Genomic DNA, 22,534 nt, shown 5'->3' with positions numbered 1-22,534 from the left:
AACCAGCAACAGGCTGGGGAACAAACCTCTCCTTTTATACATTTCTACGGACGGCTTCGTCCAATCAGCAACGTGCTGATTTCCCGCTCAAATATTTAAAGGAACATACAAGAATACATAACAGTTTAAGTTTCTTCTTCTGTGCCTGTGTTGCAGGCCCTGGGCCTCCAACTGCCCTACAATGTTCACAATAAGGTTTTAAAATGCTACTAAAAAGATTTTTGTGGCTGCTATTCCTTCTTTGACCACAGGATGGCACAGTTTTCTGTCCCTTAGCAATAGCATTGAGCCCATCAAAAAGGCTTATGATGGCCTCCGCATGTTATGGGACAGAAAACTGCCACCCTGTGGTCAATGCAGACATTGCGGTCACAAAAAGAAAAACCTTTTTTTTTTATTTGTCACATCATTATATACAAGCACATCAGTGGTGGGATTCAGCCAGTTCGCACCACTTCGGGAGAACCGGTTGTTAAGTTTCTGAGCAGTTTGGCAAACTGGTTGTTGGAAGAAATCATTAGGGCAAAGAACCGGTTGTTAAATTATTTGAATCCCACCTCTGAAGCACATACAATGAAGGAAACAATAGGACAGGAATGATAGGCACTTTTGTGCACTTATGCATGCCCCTTATAGTCCTCTTAGGAATGGGGTGAGGTCAATGGTAGATAGTTTTTGGTTAAAGCTTTTGGGAGTTTGAGAAGAGACCACAGAGTCAGGTAGTGTATTCCAAGCGTTAACAACTCTGTTACAAAAGTCATATTTTCTGCAATCAAGATTGAAGCGGTTAACATTAAGTTTGAATCTATTGTTTGCTCTTGTATTATTGCGATTGAAGCTGAAGTAGTCTTTAACAGGAAGGACATTGCAATAGATGATTCTGTGTGTTAAACACAGGTCTTGTCGGATTCGGCAGAGTTCTAAGTTTTCTAATCCCAGGATTTCAAGTCTGGTGGTATAAAGTATTTTGTTGTTTACAGAGGAGCGGAGGACTCTTCTTGTAAAATATTTCTGGACTCGTTCAATTGTATTAATGTCAGAGATGTGGTATGGGTTCCAGACAGGTGAGCTGTATTCAAGGATAGGTCAAGCAAATGTTTTGTATGCTCTGGTTAGTAGTGTAGAGTTTTTGGAAAAGAAGCTACGCAAAATTAGGTTTACAACTCTTAGAGCCTTTTTTGCTATGTAGTTGCAGTGGGCTTTGGCACTTAGATCATTTGATATGAAAACTCCAAAGTCTTTAACGGGGTGCGGGGTCATCTGTAAGGTAATGTCTATCAAGCTTGTACTTAGTGTTTGGGTTCTTTTTTCCAATATGTAAGACTGAGCATTTTCTGGTTGAGATTTGGAGTTGCCAAGTTTTAGACCAATCGGATACAAAGTCAAGGTCTTTTTGAAGGGTAGTAGTATTGTTGGTGGTGTTAAATAGGTTGACATTGTCAGCAAAGAGAACACAATAACTTGAGGTATGGTCACAGAGATCATTTATGTATAGTATGAAGAGCGTTGGTCCGAGAACGCTGCCTTGAGGAACGCCACTTTTGACAGGAACAGGATTTGATAGAGCATTGCCAATTTTGACTACTTGTTGTCTGTTTGACAGGAAAGCAGTTATCCAATTGTGAAGAGGTCCTGAAATGCCGTAGGATTTTAGTTTTAGGAGAAGTTTATTGTGTACTACTGAGTCAAAAGCTTTGCAGAAGTCTATGTAGATTGCATCTATTGCTTTGCCTTGATCAAGATTAGTAGTCCATATGTTTTTGCAGTGTAGAAGTTGTAAGTTACATGATAATTTTTTTCTGAAACCAAATTGTTTATTATAGAGTAGGATGTTTGTTTTTAGGTGGAGGGTAATGGATTGGTTGATGATAGATTCCATTACTTTGCAGGTGACGCAGCGTAGAGAGATTAGTCTGTAATTTTGTATTTTTGTTGGAATTTCTGCTTGGCATGATTCTGTTTGTATTTTACAGTTAATTTAACTGTAATTAGACTAATGTTAATAGGTGGTAAGATTTTAGATTTTCTCTCTTTTCCACAAGTTGGCAGTGTTGGGAAGATGTAGGATGTTGGGAAGATGTAGGATGGATAGATGGTGGATGGATAGAGGGTGTAAGATGGAGGCTGAAGGATAAGGATGAGTCTCTTTATCTTTCTCTCTTAATGGTAGAGAAGACAAGTAGAGTGATTGAATGGTGAATGGAGGTGGTTGAGAGGTTTAGGCCGAAGTTGGAATGGTGACTCACTGATTTAGCAATTGGTGTGAAGGGTCCAAGTCTCGTTAGCGTCTTCTCAGCGTGGTCTCAGTGGCGGGAAATTTAAAAGTGGATCTAAGTTGGGAGACTGGAGTCTCCTCGGCACTCCAGATTCGCAGAGTTCTAAGTTTTCTAATCCCAGGATTTCAAGTCTGGTGGAATAAGGTATTTTGTTGTTTACAGAGGAGCGGAGGACTCTTCTTGTAAAATATTTCTGGACTCGTTCAATTGTATTAATATCAGAGATGTGGTATGGGTTCCAGACAGGTGAGCTGTATTCAAGGATAGGTCTAGCAAATGTTTTGTATGCTGTGGTTAGTAGTGTAGAGTTTTTGGAAAAGAAGCTACACAAAAATTAGGTTTACAACTCTTAGAGCCTTTTTTGCTATGTAGTTGCAGTGGGCTTTGGCACTTAGATCATTTGACATGAAAACTCCAAGGTCTTTAACGGGATGGGGGTCGTCTGTAAGGTAATGTCCATCTAGTATGTACTTAGTGTTTGGGTTCTTTTATCCAATATGTAAGACTGAGCATTTGCTGGTTGAGATTTGCAGTTGCCAAGTTTTAGACCAAGCGGATACAAAGTCAAGGTCTTTTTGAAGGGTAGTAGTATTGTTGGTGGTGTTAAATAGTTTGACATTGTCAGCAAAGAGAACACAATAACTTGAGGTATGGTCACAGAGATCATTTATGTATAGTATGAAGAGCGTTGGTCCGAGAACGCTGCCTTGAGGAACGCCACTTTTGACAGGAACAGGATTTGATAGAGCATTGCCAATTTTGACTACTTGTTGTCTGTTTGACAGGAAAGCAGTTATCCAATTGTGAAGAGGTCCTGAAATGCCGTAGGATTTTAGTTTTAGGAGAAGTTTATCGTGTACTACTGAGTCAAAAGCTTTGCAGAAGTCTATGTAGATTGCATCTATTGCTTTGCCTTGATCAAGATTAGTAGTCCATATGTTTTTGCAGTGTAGAAGTTGTAAGTTACATGATAATTTTTTTCTGAAACCAAATTGTTTATTATAGAGTAGGATGTTTGTTTTTAGGTGGAGGGTAATGGATTGGTTGATGATAGATTCCATTACTTTGCAGGTGACGCAGCGTAGAGAGATTAGTCTGTAATTTTGTATTTTTGTTGGAATTTCTGCTTGGCATGATTCTGTTTGTATTTTACAGTTAATTTAACTGTAATTAGACTAATGTTAATAGGTGGTAAGATTTTAGATTTTCTCTCTTTTCCACAAGTTGGCAGTGTTGGGAAGATGTAGGATGTTGGGAAGATGTAGGATGGATAGATGGTGGATGGATAAAGGGTGTAAGAAGGAGGATGAAGAATGAGGATGAGTCTCTTTATCTTTCTCTCTCAACGGTAGAGAAGAAAAGTAGAGTGATTGAAGGATGAATGGAGGTGGTTGAGAGGTTAGGGCTGAAGGTGGAGTGGTGACTCACCGGTTTAGCAATTGGTGTGAAGGGTCCAAGTCGCGTTAGCGTCTTCTCGGCGTGGTCTCAGTGGCGGGAAATTTAAAAGTGGATCTAAGTTGGGAGACTGGAGTCTCCTCGGCACTCTCCAGATTCGGCAGAGAAGAGCAGGGCTTCAGCTTCAAATCCTGAGCTGCAGCCCGGTCCTGACGATCCAGATCCTGGAAATTCCGGTCGGTGGGGCGGCACCAGTCTCGGAGGCGATCTCGGCAGTCTCAGTGGGGCAGCAGCTCATGGATTCAGCGGTGGACGGCAGCGGCGGCCGCTTTGATCCCACCGGCGGTGGCTGCTTCGATCCTGCTGCCGGAGGCTGCTTCGATCCCGCTGGCGGGCGGCTTTTTTTAATTTTAATTTTTAATAAATTTTATTTATTTTTAATAAATAAATTTTTATTTTTAATGGGATTTTATTATCCTGTATATTATTAACACTCTACCGGGGTGAAATGCTCCTGGTTCGGACCGGCTCACCCGATCCGGTAGCGATGGCAGCGGGTGGTTCGGAGAACCGGTAGCAAAAATCCCTGACCACCACCACCCCCAATTCCCAGCTCAGCCGCGCGATCATCAGCCAAAGAAAAAATGCTTTAAAAGTTAAAAAAAAAACTTTGATGATTGCACAGCTCAGCTGGGTGCTAGCCAAAAAACAGGGGGCAGGGGAGTCCATTTTTCCTCCCAGCAGGCTCCCCTGAAGTTTCCCTGAAGCCTACTGGGAGGAAAAACGGACTTCCCCCCCCACACACACCCCGTTTTTAGCTTTGCTTAGCAAGGCTGCTGGAAGGGAACGTACTCCCCATCCCCACACCCCGTTTTTAGCTTTGCCTAGCAAGGCTGCTGGAAGGAAAACGGACTTCCCACCCATCCACCCACCCCCCATTTTTAGCTTAGCCTAGCAAGGCTGCTGGAAAGGAAAACGGGGTGTGAGGGAGGGATTTGAGAGAGAGAGAGAGAAAGAAAGGAGGCAAGGAAGGAAGGAAAGAAAGAGAGGAAGGAAGGAGTACAAACCTGGCACTAGACGCAGCTTCAGAGGATAATCCAGGGCTGGAAGGGACCTGGAGGTCATCTAGTCCAACCCTGCTCCAGCAGGACATTGCTAGTGAGTTTCTGTTGTTTGATCCCCCAGTCACATAGCCACGCCCACCCAGTCACATGACCCCCACCAAGCCATGACCCACCAAGCCACGCCCACAGACCCGGTAGCAAAAATAATTAGATTTCACCCCTGCACTCTACTAATATTAATAGGGCAACAGGGGGCCCATTTGCTGCAGCACAGGGACCGAAAAAGAAATCCTCCTTCAAAAGACTTAAACCGAGTTAAGGAGACCTATGATGGTCTATTAATATTAATAAGGTTATTGGTTTGAAAATTTTGATTGTCACCACATAAATTGTAGCTATATTATATGTAACATTTTCTAGGTTAATTAGAAAATTGCAGCTCATAATATTCCTTCTGATTTTTTTGCCCTCACAAACATTTTCTCACAAAAATAAAGTATTTATTTTAGAAGGCAGCCAAAAAGAATAAGAGCAGGGGTTGGGGTTTGGTCATTCTGTTTCATCCAAAGACTCTCTTTTTCCTCCCATCAAACGAGAGTCTGGGGTGGTGGGGCTGCAAGGTGAGGCCTTCAAACAGCTCCAAAATTAAAAGCCTCATCTGCCCTCTACTTAAAAAGTTTTTGAATAAGAAAAATGATTTGAACAGTATCTATTCCTACCCTAATCATTCCCAGCAGACACAGCAGAGCAACCCCCACAAGAAGAGGCCTCTGGTGGCTCAGACGGCTAAGACAGTCTGTTATTAACACAGCTGCTTGCAATTACTGCAGGTTCAAGTCCCACCAGGCCCAAGGTTGACTCAGCCTTCCATCCTTTAAAAGGTAGGTAAAATGAGGACCCAGATTGCTGGGGGCAATAAAAGTTGACTTTGTATATTTATATTTTTTATAAATTTTTTTTATAATTTAATTTTTATACCGCCCTTCTCCCGAAGGACTCAGGGCGGTGAACAGGCAGATAAAAATAATACAATACACAATAAAAACCCTATTTAAAAAACTTATTCCAAAAGCCTAAATTTAAAATACAATACAAATTATAAAATAAACCCCAATAAAATCCATGTTTAAAAACCCTATTAAGCCAGTCCTGCTCGGAAGAATAGATATGTTTCAAGCTCGCGGCGAAAGGTCCGGAGGTCAGGAAGTTGTCGAAGTCCTGGGGGAAGCTCATTCCAGAGGGTAGGTGCCCCCACAGAGAAGGCTCTCCCCCTGGGGGTCGCCAGCCTACACTGTTTGGCTGACGGCACCCTGAGGAGGCCCTCTCTATGGGAGCATACCGGCCGGTGGGAGGCATGTGGTAACAGAAGGCGGTCCCGAAGATATCCCGGTCCTATGCCATGGAGCGCTTTAAAGGTGGTAACCAACACCTTGAAGTGCACTCGGAAAACCACAGGCAGCCAGTGCAGCCTGCGCAGGATCGGTGTTATATGGGAGCCACGAGTGGCTCCCTCTATCACCCGCACGGCTGCGTTCTGAACTAACTGAAGTCTCTGGGTGCACCTCAAGGGGAGCCCCATGTAGAGAGCGTTATAGTAGTCCAGGCGAGAAGTGACGAGGGTGTGAGTGACCGTGCATAAGGCATCCCGGTCTAGAAAGGGGCGCAACTGGCGGACCAGGCGGACCTGGTAAAAAGCCCTCCTGGAGACGGTCGCCAAACGATCTTCAAAAGACAACCGTCCATCCAGGAGAACCCCCAGATTGCAAACCCTCTCCATTGGGGCCAATGATTCGCCTCCAACAGTCAGCCGCGGTTGCAGCTGACTGTACCGGGATGCCGGCACCCACAGCCAATCAGTCTTGGAGGGGTTGAGCTTGAGCCTGTTTCTCCCCATCCAGACCCGTACGGCCTCCACACACCGAGACAACACTTCAACAGCTACATTGGGGTGGTCAGGGGTGGAAATGTACAGCTGGGTGTCATCCGCGTACAGTTGATAACTCACCCCAAAACCACTGAGGACCTCGCCCAGCGGCTTCATGTAGATGTTGAACAGGAGAGGCGAGAGAACCGACCCCTGTGGCACCCCACAAAGGAGGCGCCTCAAGGTCGACCTCTGCCCCCCTGCCAACACCATCTGCGATCAGTCAGAGAGATAGGATGAGAACCACCGAAACACGGTGCCTCCCACACCCAATCCCCCCAACCGCCGCAGCAGGATACCAATATACAAATGGATGAGACTATTGCTTAACATAATGTAAGCCGCCCTGAGTTTTCCGAGAAGGGTGGGATATAAATTAAAAATTAAAAAAAAAAAAAAGAGCCTTACAATGAAGGGAGGTAAAGAGCTGGAGACCCATTGTGTCCTTGGGCAGCTCGTGTTCGGAGGACCCTTCCTGGAAGCGGTGAAGGTAGATAAGCGCTATCTTGAGTGTCCTTTGCGCACTCATTTCCAGTCCGTTCCTGGTACAAGCACTAACTTCACACCTGTGTAACTGTGATGTCTCTGTTCCTCTCACGCAGTGTGAACAGACCAGGCTGTCAAGTCGAGGGACAGATTTTCTCTGCTCACTGCTCTGTGCCAGCCCTTGTGGCTTCTCCAGAAGAAGAAGACTTGCTGGCAATCAACCTGGGGAGCCCCAGAGGCCGTTGGGGGCTCTCTGGCTGACAACAGCCACACTTCCACCAGCCTGGTTGCCGAGTAAATCGTTCAGCAGCAAAATAATAAACCAGTGGGTCCAGGCAGGCGTTGAGGCTGGTCAGCACCATAGTGATGCGACGAGCCACGTAGGTGGTGCGGACAAGGGTGCAGTTGCCCAGGACACCCACTCGGCCCAACGTGTGCACCAACTGCACAATGTGATACGGTGCAAAGCAGACCAGGAAAACCCCAAGGACCACCAGCACCATCCGCAGGGCTTTGCGTCTCGCTGCTCGGGAGCTTGCCTGCAATCCAGGGGAAGCCAGGAGGCGCCAGGCAATCAGCGGGTAGCAGACACCGATCAAAAGAAGAGGCAGCAGGAAGCCAACCACGGCGGCGAAGATACTGATGCCCGAGATGCGCCCCTTCCAGGAACTGGAAGAGAAGTTTTCAAGGCAGGCGGTGCGGCCATCGGCGAAGGGGCTGGTCAGGGACCCACGGAGGGCCAGGAACAGGATGGCCACGATGAGGACTAGCCATACTCCTAGAGCAGCTACCAGGCGGTAGCGCAGCTGCCGGAACCGGAGGTGCTTCAGCGGATGGACTACAGCTATATAGCGCTCGAGGCAAATGCAGGCCAGGAAGAGGGAGCTGCCATAGAGGTTGGCAAAGAAGAGGCAGCCGGTGATTTTGCAGAGGGCTTCGCCAAAGGTCCAGTCATTATGGTGGGCGTGGTAAATGATGCGGAAGGGCAAGGTCAGCACAAAGAGCAAGTCGAGGGTGGCCAGGTTCACCAGGAAGACATTGGCCGGGGCAGTGGCTGACTTGGTCCGGAGGAAGTAGCCCAACACAAAAATATTCCCTCCCAGGCCGAGGAGGAAGACCAAACAGTACACCACGGGGAACAGGATGTACTGGAAGTCTGCACTCTCCGAGCATGGAGACGTGTTATTAGAAGGCAGTCCGGAGTGGTTCCATAGCGGCAACTGGGACAGAAAGAAAAGCATTATAACGTTTAGTCTACATTTAGCATTTGTTGTATTTCCTTCAATTCGGCACCCTTTCCCAGGCCTTTATGCTAGTTTTGAAGGTCTGGCTGACCACGGAAGCTGGACCTCAGATGCCTCAAGTGACTTAGAACCATGAAGCAATGGCTAATATTTGTTTATTTAACACATTCCCACATTTAATTTGGGCAGCAAGCAAAGAGGTCTGTAACGGGTGGTTCTAATTTTTTTTACTACCGGTTCTGTGGGCATGGCTTATTTTGTGGGTGTGGCTTGATGGTCATGTGACAGTGGGTGGGACTTGATGGTCATATGACTGGGTAGGCGTGGCCAACTCAATGTCTCTCATGTCAAAGGGTACCTTGCCTGGCCCCTCCCCTCCCAGCCATTCCTTGTCACACCCAGCTTCAACGTATCTATAATTCTCCAAAATGTTGTTCACCTTTTTTCAACTTTATTATCTACATACTATAGATCGGGGTCTCCAAACTTGGCCACTTTAAGACTTATGGACTTCAACTCCCAGAATTCCTCAGCCAGCTTTGCTGTCTTAAAGTCTTAAAGTGGCCAAGGTTAGAGACCTCTGCTATAGATGCTCTTTCATGGACCACTGAAAGGAGGAAATGGCTCACATGCTTTGCCCAAGAGTGAGATAGGCAATAGTCTTTTAAGGGGCTGCTAGAAAGAAGGGGGGGGGAGTATTTTCCAAAGCTCCAGAAGGCAAAACAAGAAGCAATGGATGGAAACTCAACAAAGAGAGAAGCAACCTAAAACTAAGGACAAACTTCCTGACAGTGTGAACCTATATAGGTTTCAGTCATAATTTCACATATAAAATAGCCATTCATGTAATACAACCTGCATATTGTTCAAAACAATCATTAGTATTATGGCTGATGTTTGACAGCAAGCCTAAAATCCCCATTCCCTCCCCACTCCAGGTGAAGGTTACTTTAAAATCCCCATTTCCTCCCCACCCTACTAATCTGTTCTGGGAAGAAATCAAACTCCCCCCTCTTCATTTCCAAAATAAAATATCCCAGATAATTAAGGAATAATCAAGCTGCTAGCAAGGAACCTGCCTGGAATTCCACATTCCTGCCAGCTGCGTAAAGCAGAGATCATAGAAAGTGGAAGCCGGAAGTTTGGCTCCATTTACAAGCAGTCAGAAAACTCATTCAAGACAGGATACTTCACAATGGAAATTGCCCAAACCTTTTTAGAAACACAAAGCCCATGTTGCACAAACCCCAAAACTTCAAAAACATTGAACCATGTAAGAATTCCTCCTCTTGGCTCCAGTGACGTCACCGCTCCTGCCGGGTGCTCTAACAGGGCACTCCGCGTTAGAAGATTGTAAAAGTCAGTGAAACAGTATAAATCACTGTTCACTGACCTTAGCATACCCTTTGGACATAAGAGGGTTATGCAGAGTTGTGGGGGAGTGGTCGATCTAGACAGGGGGTTTGCTCTTAAGAGTGAATTTTCCTGGATTTATGGTCCCACCGAACTCCACTATCTTCAACTTCAAACGCGCTCCTGTTTTTTTTCAGGAAAAAGGAGTAGGGGTCATTTCTGCTCAAAAGAACTTATTAAATTGATTGATTTTCTAAGCAGACGGGAATTTCACAAGCGTTCGATCTTTGATGTAGAATCAACACGGCAAGTATACCGACTTCCTTTTTGAAACCTGAAACCTTTCTTTGTTTCTGATTAATTGACTTTTAAAATGGCGTCTGAAAGTGAAAGTAAATTTTTTTAGTACAACAAAGTAGCGTTATTTGTGGATTGTTACAAACGGAGTTTTCTTATACTGAAAGGAGTAAAGGAAAGTTGTTAAGTTTAAATTCCTGATTCTTTTGAAGACAGAATGGCAGCTAAACCTTTAAAGCCTTCTGGAAGAAGGGGATCTGAACCAAGTCTTGAGGATATATTGAAAGCACAATTAAAACTTTCTTAAGATAGGCAAAAAGAGATGATGGAGAATTTTAATGCAAAAATAAGAGAAGATATTCTCATGGCAGTTCAAGGATTGAGTAAAAAAATTGAGGGATTGGAAGAGGAAATGCAACAGATCTCTCAGTCAAATAAGCATTTAGAAGACAAAATGCAAGGTGTTCAGAAAAAAGTGGATCAAAATGAAGATCAGGTTGTGATATTACAATATAAACTTATGGAAGGAGCTCTTAGAATCCGTGGTATGCAAGAACAGCGAGGAGAAGACTTAAGAAAAATTATATCAGAAGCATTGGCTGAATTTATTGAAGTGGAACCCCAAGAGGTAGCTTACCAAATTGATAAAATATATAGAGTTAACTCCTGGATTGCAAGACAGAGAAAGCTTCCTCGGGACATTGTGGTTTATTTTGTGAAAAGGACTATGAGAAATCAGATTCTGCAAGTTTCATATCAGACAACTTTAAAAATTGGAGAACAGGAGCTGAAGGTGCTGAAAGAGATTCCTTCCAAGATGTTAAGAGATAGGAAGGAATTTGTTTTTTTTACACAAGAACTTAAAAAACATCAGATTCAATTCAGATGGGAGGTGCCAGTTGGACTGACAGTATTTTATCAAGGAAGGAGATATAGAATTGACACTGTTTTAAAGGCAAAGGATTTTTTTTCTACAGTTTTGAAAGTTGAAATAGAAGTGATAGAAAAACTTCAAGAGATTCAAGAAGGCGTGGTGATTCAAGAGCCTTTATTGCTGCCAGCATTAGAGGAACCACAAGAGCAAAGGGTGACAAGAGGAGCTCTTAAGCGTAAAGATGAGCAACAGTCTCAAAGTAAAAGTCAGGACCCCAGTATGGAAGCTGTGGGAGGAGCTAGACAGAAGATGCCGGAGGAGGATCTTCCGTTGTTTGCTTCAAAGCTTCAGGAGGCCAGTAATGGCAAATAGAATTTTGTCATGGAATGTTAATGGCTTGAATTCAGCTCAGAAAAGAAGGAAAATATTTCACTACTTGAAACAATTTAAAAATGATGTGATTTGCCTGCAAGAGACACATATAAAATTATCAGACCAAAAATACTTAATTAACTCAAAATTAGGTAAACATTTTGTTGCATCAGCTTTGGAAAAGAGCATGGAATTGTTGTATATATCAGGAAGGATATACCAGCTAAGCTAATTGAGGCAGATATTCAAGGAAGATTTATTGCTATTGAACTGGTGATAGATGCAAAAAAGACTTTGCTGATAGGTATTTATGCACCTAATCAGCAACAAGAAAAGTTTTATAAAATGTTACACGAGAGGTTGATCCTCTGGGATTACAGTTCGTTTATTTTATTAGGAGACTGGAATGGAGTAATTGATACAAGAAGTGATAAGAGAACCTCTTCCAAGAAGATACCTATACATGCAAAACTACCAAAATCCTTTTTTGAAATGATGGAAGACTTTGAGTTTAGAGATATATGGAGGTTACGGAATCCAGATGAGAGAGATTTTACTTTTTTTTCCGATAGGCACCAATCATTCTCACGTATTGATTTTATTTTAATTTCTAATGACTTGCTTTCTAGGGTGAAGAAAATGAAGATATTTCCGAGGTGTTTAACTGACCATAGCCCAGTATGGATGGAATTATTACAACGGAAAAAAGGTGGTAGAACATGGAGGTTGAATGAAAATCTGTTTAGATATTTATAAGATGTTTTATAGATGGCACTTAGATCCCAAAAAATTATCATGTATGTATTCTAATATCCAAGCGAAATGTTGGAGGTGTGATTGTGATGACGCTACATATTTTCCTATTTGGTGGACTTGCAAGAAAATTAAGGCCTTTTGGATAAAAATTTGGTGGATTATTCAAAATGTACTGAAGAAGAAGATAAAGTTCCTGCCACAATTTTTCCTTTTGGGAATTATAACGGATTGTACAGGGATTGAGACTAAACTGATTCTGAATTTAATAACAGCAGCAAGACTGTTGATTGGACAATACTGGAAGAAATAAGAGGTACCTACAATAGAAGAATGGATACTGAAAGTCATTAATTTGGCTGAGATGGCTAAAATCTCAGCTTTTTAAAAAGACAATACGCAGGAAAGATATTTAATTGCATGGAAAAAATGGATTGATTATCTACAAAACAGATATCAGATTAAGAAATATCAGATTGCCTTTGAATAATTAGGAAGTTATTTTATGTAATGGGGAGGGGGTTGGGAGATGAAAAGCTTTGGATGAGGTTAATTGGATTGGAAGGGAAAATTTTATTCTATGTTTGGTTTATGTATAACAATACCTTGTGATTGACCCGGGAAGCCGGGGAGGAGGGGAGGGGGTTTTCTGGGAGGGAGGGGGGAAAAAAGGGGGGAAAATGTCTTTGTTTTTTAAAAACTTTTTAAATAATAATAAAAAAAAGAATTCCTCCTCTTATCCAATTTGTTGTTCAGCTGACCCAGAGAGGAGCTTCTAGCCTCTCTGTCAATTTAAAATGACAGTGTTTCCCCCCCCCCCCCCCCTCTTCTTTGCCAAGCGATCTCCTGGCTGAGGAGCGAGCTGATCAGTTGGGAGGCTTCTTGGCTTCTCAATTTAAAGGGACGGTGTCTTGTTGTTGTTTTTTCTCTTCTTCGACAAGTGAATCCTGATTTTTTTCCTTCTAGCCGATTAGCTGGGAGTCAGGAGGCAGCAATAGATTGGGGGCAGGGCCAGGCAGAATTTTTACTACCAGTTCTCCGAACTACTCAAACTACTCAAACTCCGAACTACGCGAGCCGATCAGTTGGGAGGCTTCTTGGCTTCTCAATTTAAAAGGACGGTGTCTTCTTGGTTTTTTTTCTCTTCTTCGACAAGTGAGTCCTGATTTTTTCCTTCTAGCCAATCAGCTGGGAGTCGGGAGGCAGCAATAGATTGGGGGCAGGGCCAGGCAGAATTTTTACTACCGGTTCTCCGAACTACTCAAAATGTTTACTACCGGTTTTTGCGAACTGGGGAGAACCGGTAGTAACCCACTACTGGTCTGTAACCAAGTAACATCAGCACACCAGAAGTACTTAAACCCATGCTGACAGATGACACCCAGAGGTTTACACAAAATAAAAAGTTGGAAATGACTTTGGAGGGCCAGTCCAACTCCCCTGTTCAAACAGGAGATCCTATACTACTCTGGACAAATGACCCTACCCTACAATCCTACCATACACAAGCAAGATTGAATCAACAAAGAAATAACCAGATAAATAAATAATTTTACATAATTAATCTTCCTACTGATTGGGTTTACAATCAAAACAATCTATTTTGTTCTCTTCTTAGGAAGTTAAAAAACCCCACAACTTTGATTGCCCCTGTGGCATTGTGGCCCAAATGGACAAAACTATCTAGTACATTCCTCTTGTCCAAGGGGCATCCTGTAAGTGGCAACGGCATGACAAGGGCTGATAATGCAGTTTATATCTTCTGTGTCATGGCCCCATCAGAACCTAGGTCCGAGGAGGAGGATGAGACAGAGCTAGGGGCGACAGAGGAGCGACCAGAGGGGCAGGACAAGGCAGTTCCAGGTCACTCAGGCCTGGTGTTCTGCCTCAAACGTTACTTAACTATCTATTTACTGTCTAAGCACCACACCTGGGAAGGGTCGCCAGCAAAGGAGAGAGGACCCAAGACGACCAAGCGATAGGGGAGGAGAGGCCAGAGGAGCGATGGAGTGATGAGCAATTACCTCCCCACCCATCCCCAAGCGTGGAGAATGGAGGAAAATGGGATCAGCGCAGGGCGGCCCAACTCGGGAGGAGAGCGCCCACCCTTCTTCACAAGGCTCACCTGGGACCCCGTTGGGAGGGCAATTGGGAACAAGCATTTCTCCTATCTCACGTGCTGTTACCAACGTCTGGATACTTTGCTGTACCTTGGACTGCTTGCCTTGTTTTCCTGGCCTGGCTATGTCTCAGTTTGCAGAGACACAGTTCTACTCTGGACTGTGATGAACTCTTCCTGTGATGAGGACTCTCTGAACCGAAATTCCCTGAACTGTTCTGCTCCTCTGGACTAATAGCAGCCAGGAACTACCTGGAGGTGCATGTTTAGAGATTGGCTCCCGAACTTGCAGTAAATAGTGGGACTTTTGGGGGAAAGTTGGAGCAATAAAGGAGAGTTTGTTCCTGCTATGTTGCTTCCATGCCCAGCCCCTGGTCATCACATTCTGTTTCTGTTAAGTGTGATGCAAAAGCCACTTTGACGAAAGCTATGCAGTAGGCAAGTGTGACTCTGTAGGCCTTTGTGGCGCCTCTGAGATGAAATCCAGCAGTGGAAAGCAAGGAATGAAAAGTATCACGGAGCAATGTCCTTCCTGTTGAAGACTACTTCAGCTTCAATTGCAACAATACACGAGCACACAATAGATTTAAGCTTAATGTTAACCGCTCCAATCTTGATTGCAGAAAATATGACTTCAGTAACAGAGTTGTTAATGCTTGGAATAAACTACCTGACTCTGTGGTCTCTTCCCAAAATCCCCAAAGCTTCAACCAAAAACTGTCTACTATTGACCTCACTCACCCCATTTCTAAGTGGTCTGTAAGGGGCGTGCATAAGAGCACAAGCGTGCCTACCGTTCCTGGCCTATTGTTTCCTTTTGTTATATCCAATTAATATAGCTATTACATACTTATATATATATGCTTATATATTGTATAGCTATTTCAGGCTTATGCTTATATATAATGTGTGACAAAATAAATAAATAAATAAATAAATAAAACAAGCCAGACTAGAGAGGAAGCCCACTTATGTATTGACATCTGTGAATCTGAACACAAGAACATTCAAGGGAGAACAGAGAGGAGGCAAGAAACAAATGGGTTATTGTGAGGAGGTGCTACAGGACCTGATTACAAAACTCCCAGGGAGGAGAGACTTAGCCCAAAGGGGAAAATTCAGTTCTTGGGACCCTTGTTGGACAACTAGGCCAGGTCTCCCTGAGTGGTTCTGCAGCTGGTTTCACTCTCCAAAAGGCTGAAGAAGGAACAAGAGGGTGGACTGGGACTCCTAACTCTAATCCTGCTGCCTGGAGTGGGAAAAGCAGAAAGAAGCCTGGGAGAAAGTGACCAAGAAAGGAACACAGAAGCACAGGTTTGCACTGGGCTTCAGGGCAGCTGGTTTTAGTAAGCTTAAAGTAGTCCTGAATGAGATCCCATGGGCAAAAAAATCAGGAGAGATGGCAATTTCTCAAGCATAAGGGAATAAAAGTGCAATCAATCAGAAATCTTTCCAGTGAGGACAAAGACTCAGGCTAGAGACACGTTCTGGATGCATAAGGAGCGCTTAATTAAATTACAAGCCAAGAGGAAATTACAAGTTGCTTAAAAGTTCAAAGAAAAGATTAACAGGAAGTGGAAGACGGGTACAATTTCCAAGAAGGCATACCAGCAAATAGTCCCTAATATCTGCAGAGCTAGGAAAATTAAAGATTGCAAGGAAAGCTAGAAGTAACATTTATCCCCACTTCCTGTAGCAAAAGAAAATCAAAGATAGGGTTTAGGATCTAGACCAGTGGTGGGTTTCAAAAATTTTTGCTACCGGTTTGGTGGGCGTGGCTAGGTGGGGGGCATGTGACTGAGTGGGCCTGGCCAACTTGACAACACTCACTCCACGCCCACTCAGTCACATGAAACCCCCCCACCTAGCCACACCCACAGGGAAAGGTAGGAAAATTTTCGGAATTTCTATCTATCTACCCCCACCCTCCCTTCGCCAGTCACCCCTGTTTCCCCTCCTTTAGCAGCCCTGACCCTAGCCCCACTCCTCCCACACTACTGCCTCTTTGTTCGGGCTGCTTACCTTCTGGCTGCTTACCTTCCAGAGTCCAAAAGGCAAGCTGACCAGAGTTTTCGGCGATCCCCAGCCAGCTGCCACAGGCACAAAGTGGCTCTCAAAGAGGTGGCAACTGGCTGCAGGCCACCAAAAAGTACCAGAGGTCACAGAAAAAGCTGCTGCCATCACCACCAACTTCTTCGTGCACGTGGGTCCCATTGGACTTGTAAGGTAATGGGATGCACATGCGCAAAGAACATAGTGGTGATGAACATGATGGATGGGGTGAGCGGCAACTGGGGGACTGGTTCGAGGGCGTGGCCAGCCGGCCATTGCTACCGGTTTGGTGGGCGTGGCTAGTGGGGGCATGTGACTGAGTGGGCCTGGCCAACTTGACAACACTCACTCCACGCCCACTCAGTCACATGAAACCCCCCCACCTAGCCACACCCACAGGGAAAGGTAGGAAAATTTTCGGAATTTCTATCTATCTACCCCCACCCTCCCTTCGCCAGTCACCCCTGTTTCCCCTCCTTTAGCAGCCCTGACCCTAGCCCCACTCCTCCCACACTACTGCCTCTTTGTTCGGGCTGCTTACCTTCTGGCTGCTTACCTTCCAGAGTCCAAAAGGCAAGCTGACCAGAGTTTTCGGCGATCCCCAGCCAGCTGCCACAGGCACAAAGTGGCTCTCAAAGAGGTGGCAACTGGCTGCAGGCCACCAAAAAGTACCAGAGGTCACAGAAAAAGCTGCTGCCATCACCACCAACTTCTTCGTGCACGTGGGTCCCATTGGACTTGTAAGGTAATGGGATGCACATGCGCAAAGAACATAGTGGTGATGAACATGATGGATGGGGTGAGCGGCAACTGGGGGACTGGTTCGAGGGCGTGGCCAGCCGGCCATTGCTACCGGTTCAGCGACCTTGGCCAAATTTCCACCAACAGTTTGGGCGAACCAGTGCAAACTGGCTGAATACCACCTTTGATTTAGACAGCTTACAATACAGTACAAAATAGAAATATAGAAACCACTACAAATTAAGGTTACAAAAGATTAAATGCAGAGTAAAAAATGAGTTTAGGGGAAATGCCTTCTCTATCACTGCACCAACCACCTCCAGCCTACAGCTTCCCTATCAGGGCCCCAGGCCAACTGCAGAGCCAGGTGAGGCAAGAGGTTCCAAAGAATGGGGGTGGTGGGGATTAGGGAGTGGAAGGTTCTTCTAGACCCTGCCAGCTTAAATTCTTTGGTTGATGGGGTTTACAGTTGTTTCTGTTCAGGTTGCTGCATTCTGGACCAATAATAGCTTCTTGAATACTCAGCCCATGTAGTGCGTGTTACCAGTAAAAATTCTATTCTATTCTATTCTATTCTATTCTATTCTATTCTATTCTATTCTATTCTATTCTATTCTATTCTATTCTATTCTAAATATTATTACCATTATCACTCTGATCAATGCCTCACTTTCTTTTACTCAGGCTAGAAGGAACTTGCTTACAACAGGTAGGTCTCAACTGGTCCAGATCCAACTAGTTGAAAGGAATCGAAAGGTCTTTGCTCTGCCAGCTGCCACGCTGTCTTCTATCCAAGTTATATTGTGTGCCTACGCAGCCTTTGGCAAAGGAAGTCCGGAAAAAGGAAATTAAAGAAGTGTCCTTCTCCCTCCGTTACCACAAAATGCAATCGTTTGGCAACACACAGGCTTTGTAATCAGAGCAGCCTGGATGAATCTGAGCAGGAAGGAGGCAACGGACAACCTCTGAACTCAGGGTGGGTCTTCTATAAGGAAGGCAAAAGATTGTTCTGCAAATATGACATTGTCATTCACCATGGGAATTAAATCTGTGGACTTAGCAACGATACCAAGGGTTTCCAAGGCTTTGATGAAGTCCGGATGTTCGGGGGGGTGGGAACATGAATGCTTTGGGCTTCACCTGACCAAAGGTCCGCTGCCGCCAGAAAAATGATAAGCAATATTCAACTTTTGAAGCTTCACTTAAACATGCAACCTCCCTGAGGAAACCATGGCAGCTGAGGGTTCCCCCCCCACTCCACCTCCAGGTACAGAAAAGCAGGAATCCTTAAGCTTGTCTGGCAGCTGCAACATAGCAGCAGCCATGAACTTTTCAAATGAAATCCCAGTGAACAGAAAAGGGTCAGGATGGGGGCTGGATCAGAAGCAGCTCTTATTCACTCACCCCCAAGGCTCTGAATGTGCCACTCCTCCTTTTCCCATTAAAGGTTAAGCCATGGGATGGAGTGGGGGCTTTTGCTATAGAGCTTGACAGCAGTACAAGACGGAGGGGGGGGGTCACGGAGGGAGACTTTTGGCCTTTTTCTCCAAGGTGACAAAGTGGGAGGCAAGGGAGTGACTTTTCTTCCCAGCTGTCCAGAGTGCAGAGAACTTTCCCATCCAAAGAACAGAAAGTGGGATGGGTGGGAGGAGGGTTTGGCATCAAAGGTGGTTGGCAGACCTGTAGCCTCGCCTGAACCCTCCCCCATTCCACCTTCTATTCTTCTCCAAAAATTGTGGGGTCCTGGCCGGTGACCTTCATCATTGCCACCCTCCTTCCCACTTGCCCATACCTCTGGGAGCTCCATGGAGGCGATTGTTTCTGCTGTGGATGGCAGTGCCAGGACTGTCGACTGCCTGCTGCTCTCCTGGCCTGCCACAACCTTGCCCCCAGCTCACACACACATACACACCCCCGCAGATTCCAGGAAGACTCGTTTGGGACCTGCCCCCTTCCAGCTCCAGGAGGGGGAAAGCCCAAAGAGCTCCCCGGCCAGTCCCTTTCCTGTTCCTTATCTGGCTACTGTCAGGGGGAGAGCAAAAGATGAGCTTGGCTGCTGGACCTTTCAAGTTCTCCTACCCAAAGGCCCTTATCTGTGGGGGATGGGGGAGAGACCAATTCAGTAGCAGCACCCCTTTCTCATTCTCTCTCCCTATACATCCCCACCCCATTCTCTTTGGCAAGCCAGAACTGCCCAGAATTGCGTAAGAGGTCTGTGTACATTCACAAGTTTTCTTTTTGGGCTAAAAGAGGGAAGTCCAAAACAAGCAGCAGGGAGGAAGGAAGAAAGACACATCAGCAATATCAGGGTCCCCCTTTTCTCCTCCCCATCTACCCCCCCCACTCCTTTGTGTTCCTTTACCTCCCCCTCTCAGCAATCTCCTGATTTATTTTTTTTTGGAAGCAAAACTGGGTAGAAAGTGGCCACACTCAAACTATGGATTTTAGGAAGGCAAATTTTAATAAACCAAGAGAAACAATAAATAAGATATTCTGGGAAGAAAAACCTTAAGAGCAAGGTTTTACAGCCAGCTGGGATTTTTTGAAAAGGGAATTAAGGATGGCATCACATCAGACAATGTCAGTGAAGAAGAAAATCTTCTAAAGAAGCTGATGGGGTTGGACTAGCAGCTCACAAGAAGAAAGCTGAGACTAAGAAAAGACACTTTCAGAAAATGGAGAGAGAGGGCCACAAACAGAGACCTCTGCAAAACCTCTGTTCAGAAAGGGAGGGGACCTTGGAGGTCTTCTGGTGAAGTCCAATCCCTTGCTTAAGTAGGAGACCTTATACTACTCTGCTCAAAACCTCCATTGATGGGGCACCCACAATTTCTGGAGGCAAGCCGTTCTCACTGACTCCTTTGTTCTAGGTTGGACCTTTCTTTAATGATCTTCTAGCTATCACGTCTTGCCCTGCCTTCAGGTGCTTTGGAGAATAGGTTGATTCCTCCCTCCTCTCTGTGACAGCCCCTCAAATAGGACCTTTTCCTATCTCCAAATCATCAACACATTGACAGTTGTGTTGCTGCTTCCAAAAACCCTCAAGCAGGTACACTTCGTATTTCATTGCAGTCTATCAAAACTCGAAATTACCTCCCCACTCAGGCCACCAATAGACATCCTACCTCCACCTATCATGATTAAAGGTGAGCAACACTTCGAAATTAAGGAAATCCTGGACTCATGCACACACCACGGCACACGTAATATTTAGTTGCTTGGAAACACTTGTCCCTCTTTCAGAATGAGTGGGTGGCTAAGAAGCATGTTAGGGCCCCCCAACTTACTGAAAAGATTCCATGCACAATACCCTGATAAACCCAAATAACTCATTCCTGTTTTCTCTTTGTGTTTTCCAAATGGATTTCTCCTATTCCTAGGGAGGCAGCATGTCAGGTCCCATAGGTCCCTATCGGGACACTGCCATTTTGGTGGGGAGGGGATCTGGGTGCATTCTTTAATTTATTGAAAATATTTACAGACCTCTCACATCCTGGACATAAACTGTTTCAACTCCTACCTTCAAAATGACGCTACAGAGCACTGCACTCCAGAACAATTAGACACAAGAACAGTTTTTTCCCCAACGCCATCATTCTGACTCAACAGTCAAACTATTCACTAAATCTGCACTACTATTAATCTTCCCATCGTTCCCATCACCCATCTCCTTCCACTTAATGACTATAACTTTGTTGCTTGTATCTTTATGATTTATATTGATATTGATTGTTTCCTGATTGCTTATGATTCTTGATGAACGTATCTTTTCTTTTATATATATTGAGAGCATATGCACCAAGACAAATTCCTTGTGTGTCCAATCACACTTGGCCAATAAAAAATTCTATTTTATTCTATTCTATTCTACCCTCTTTCCTGGTGCCTATCTATCCTGTACTTTTTGTCTTAGCCCCGGAGCCTCCAGCAAGCAATGCCTGAGAACAATTTACCAAGAACAAGAAGCAATGGGTGGAAACTGATCAAAGAAAGAAGCAACTTAGAACTAAGGAGAAATTTCCTGACAGTTAGAACAATTAATAAGTGGAACGACTTGCCTGCAGAAGTTGTGAATGCTCCAACACTGGAAATTTTTAAGAAAATGTTGGATAACCATCTGACTGAGATGGTGTAGGGTTTCCTGCCTGGGCAGGGGGTTGGACTAGAAGGCCTCTAAGGTCCCTTCCAACTCTGTTGTTATATCTACCTTCTGAACCTGTGATTCTCAAAACAACTTCACACCTGCGGATTGGCCTATTCAACACGGGACTGAGAGGAGGGATTTCTAACTGCTTTAACCTAACGGAATTGTGTGGGAATCTTCAGATCCTGCTTTATCTTGCTATCACCTTCCTTTCAATAAAAGTTTCCTTTTGAAATACTAAGTTGGAGTTGCTTGCAGATGTGTGGGGCTTGCCTGTCCAGTGCTGCTTTCACTTTTCCTAGGTCCATCTCGATTCCCTCATTTGACACTCGATAGCTCAGGTAGTCTAGGGAAGTCTTATGGAACTCGCACTTCGCATAGAGCTTTGTTGCTAGGAGTTTTTTCAGGACTTGCCACATGGGTGGGTTCTAAATTTTTTTACTACCGGTTCTGTGGGTGTGGCTTATTTTGTGGGCATGGCTTGGTGGTCATGTGACTGGGTGGGCTTTGCTGGGTAATCATGTGACTGGGTGGGTCTGTCCAACTTGATGTCACTCACGTCAAAGGTTGATGTCACTCACGTCAATTTCCCTGTCTATTTATTTACTACTACTGAACATCCAAAAAATACTATTAAATCCTATGTATATATGCCATATGTGTACATATATATTACATGGTATAGCATGTATAGGCACACAAAAAGATACATTATCTACTATATATATACTGTATGTAAACACACACACACACACACACACCTCTTCTAAAACTATACACATTCAACCTCACTTACTACATTTGGAAAAACACACCTAGAGTCCACTTTCTGCCACACATTTAACTATAACTTCTGTACATTTAAAACATTACACACACCTCAGATGTTCTTCCCTAACTTGCACATGACTGTTAGAGCCAGGAGAGATCATGGATTGAGTAAAATGTGGTGAAACTCACTTAACAACGCTCTTGCTTAGCAACCAAAATTTTGGGCTCAATTCCGGTCACAAGACAAGGACTATCTCTGCCTTCCTCTGCATGGCAGCCTTGTCCTAGTAAACTCCTTCTCCTTTCTGGCAATTTTCCTCTCTGTTAGAGGCACCAAAATAATCCAGAGATGTAAGGTTTCCTGCTGGAGGAGGGGGTTGAATTAAGGGCTGGAAGGGCCTCTAAGGTCCCTTCCAGCCCTAGATTGCTGTCCTGTTTCAGAGCGTCTGCTGAAGCCATGTCTAGTGCCAGGGTTTGTGATCCATCCTTCCTCTTCTTTCTCTCTCTCTCTCTCCCTTCCTTTCTCTTTCTTCTTTTTTTTATCTCTTTCTTGTCTCTCCCTTTCTTTCTTTCTTTCTTTCTTTCTTTCTTTCTTTCTTTCTTTCTCTCTCTCTCTCTTTCTTCTCTCCCTTTCTTTGTCTTTTTCTTTCATTCTCTCTTTCTTTCTTC

General features: G+C 44.6%; 1 protein-coding gene across 1 annotated transcript; it reads right to left on the bottom strand.

Annotated features, from left to right (window-relative positions):
* Nucleotides 1-7,291: 7,291 nt before the first annotated feature.
* On the bottom strand, nucleotides 7,292-18,855 carry LOC131194912 (lysophosphatidic acid receptor 6-like). The gene is made up of 2 exons (XM_058176494.1): nucleotides 18,743-18,855; nucleotides 7,292-8,365 (listed from the first exon to the last, which is right to left on the bottom strand). Exons 1-2 carry the CDS (start codon nucleotides 18,755-18,757, stop codon nucleotides 7,307-7,309), a joined length of 1,074 nt encoding a protein of 357 aa, XP_058032477.1. The 5' UTR covers nucleotides 18,758-18,855; the 3' UTR covers nucleotides 7,292-7,306.
* Between the last annotated feature and the right edge of the window lie 3,679 nt (nucleotides 18,856-22,534).

The sequence above is a fragment of the Ahaetulla prasina genome, chromosome 3 (assembly GCF_028640845.1).
Source record: "Ahaetulla prasina isolate Xishuangbanna chromosome 3, ASM2864084v1, whole genome shotgun sequence".
In the NCBI taxonomy this organism is placed as follows: Eukaryota; Metazoa; Chordata; class Lepidosauria; order Squamata; family Colubridae; genus Ahaetulla; species Ahaetulla prasina.
The sequence above is the reverse complement of the archived record's forward strand: the minus strand, read 5'-3'. Positions and strand labels throughout refer to the sequence as shown.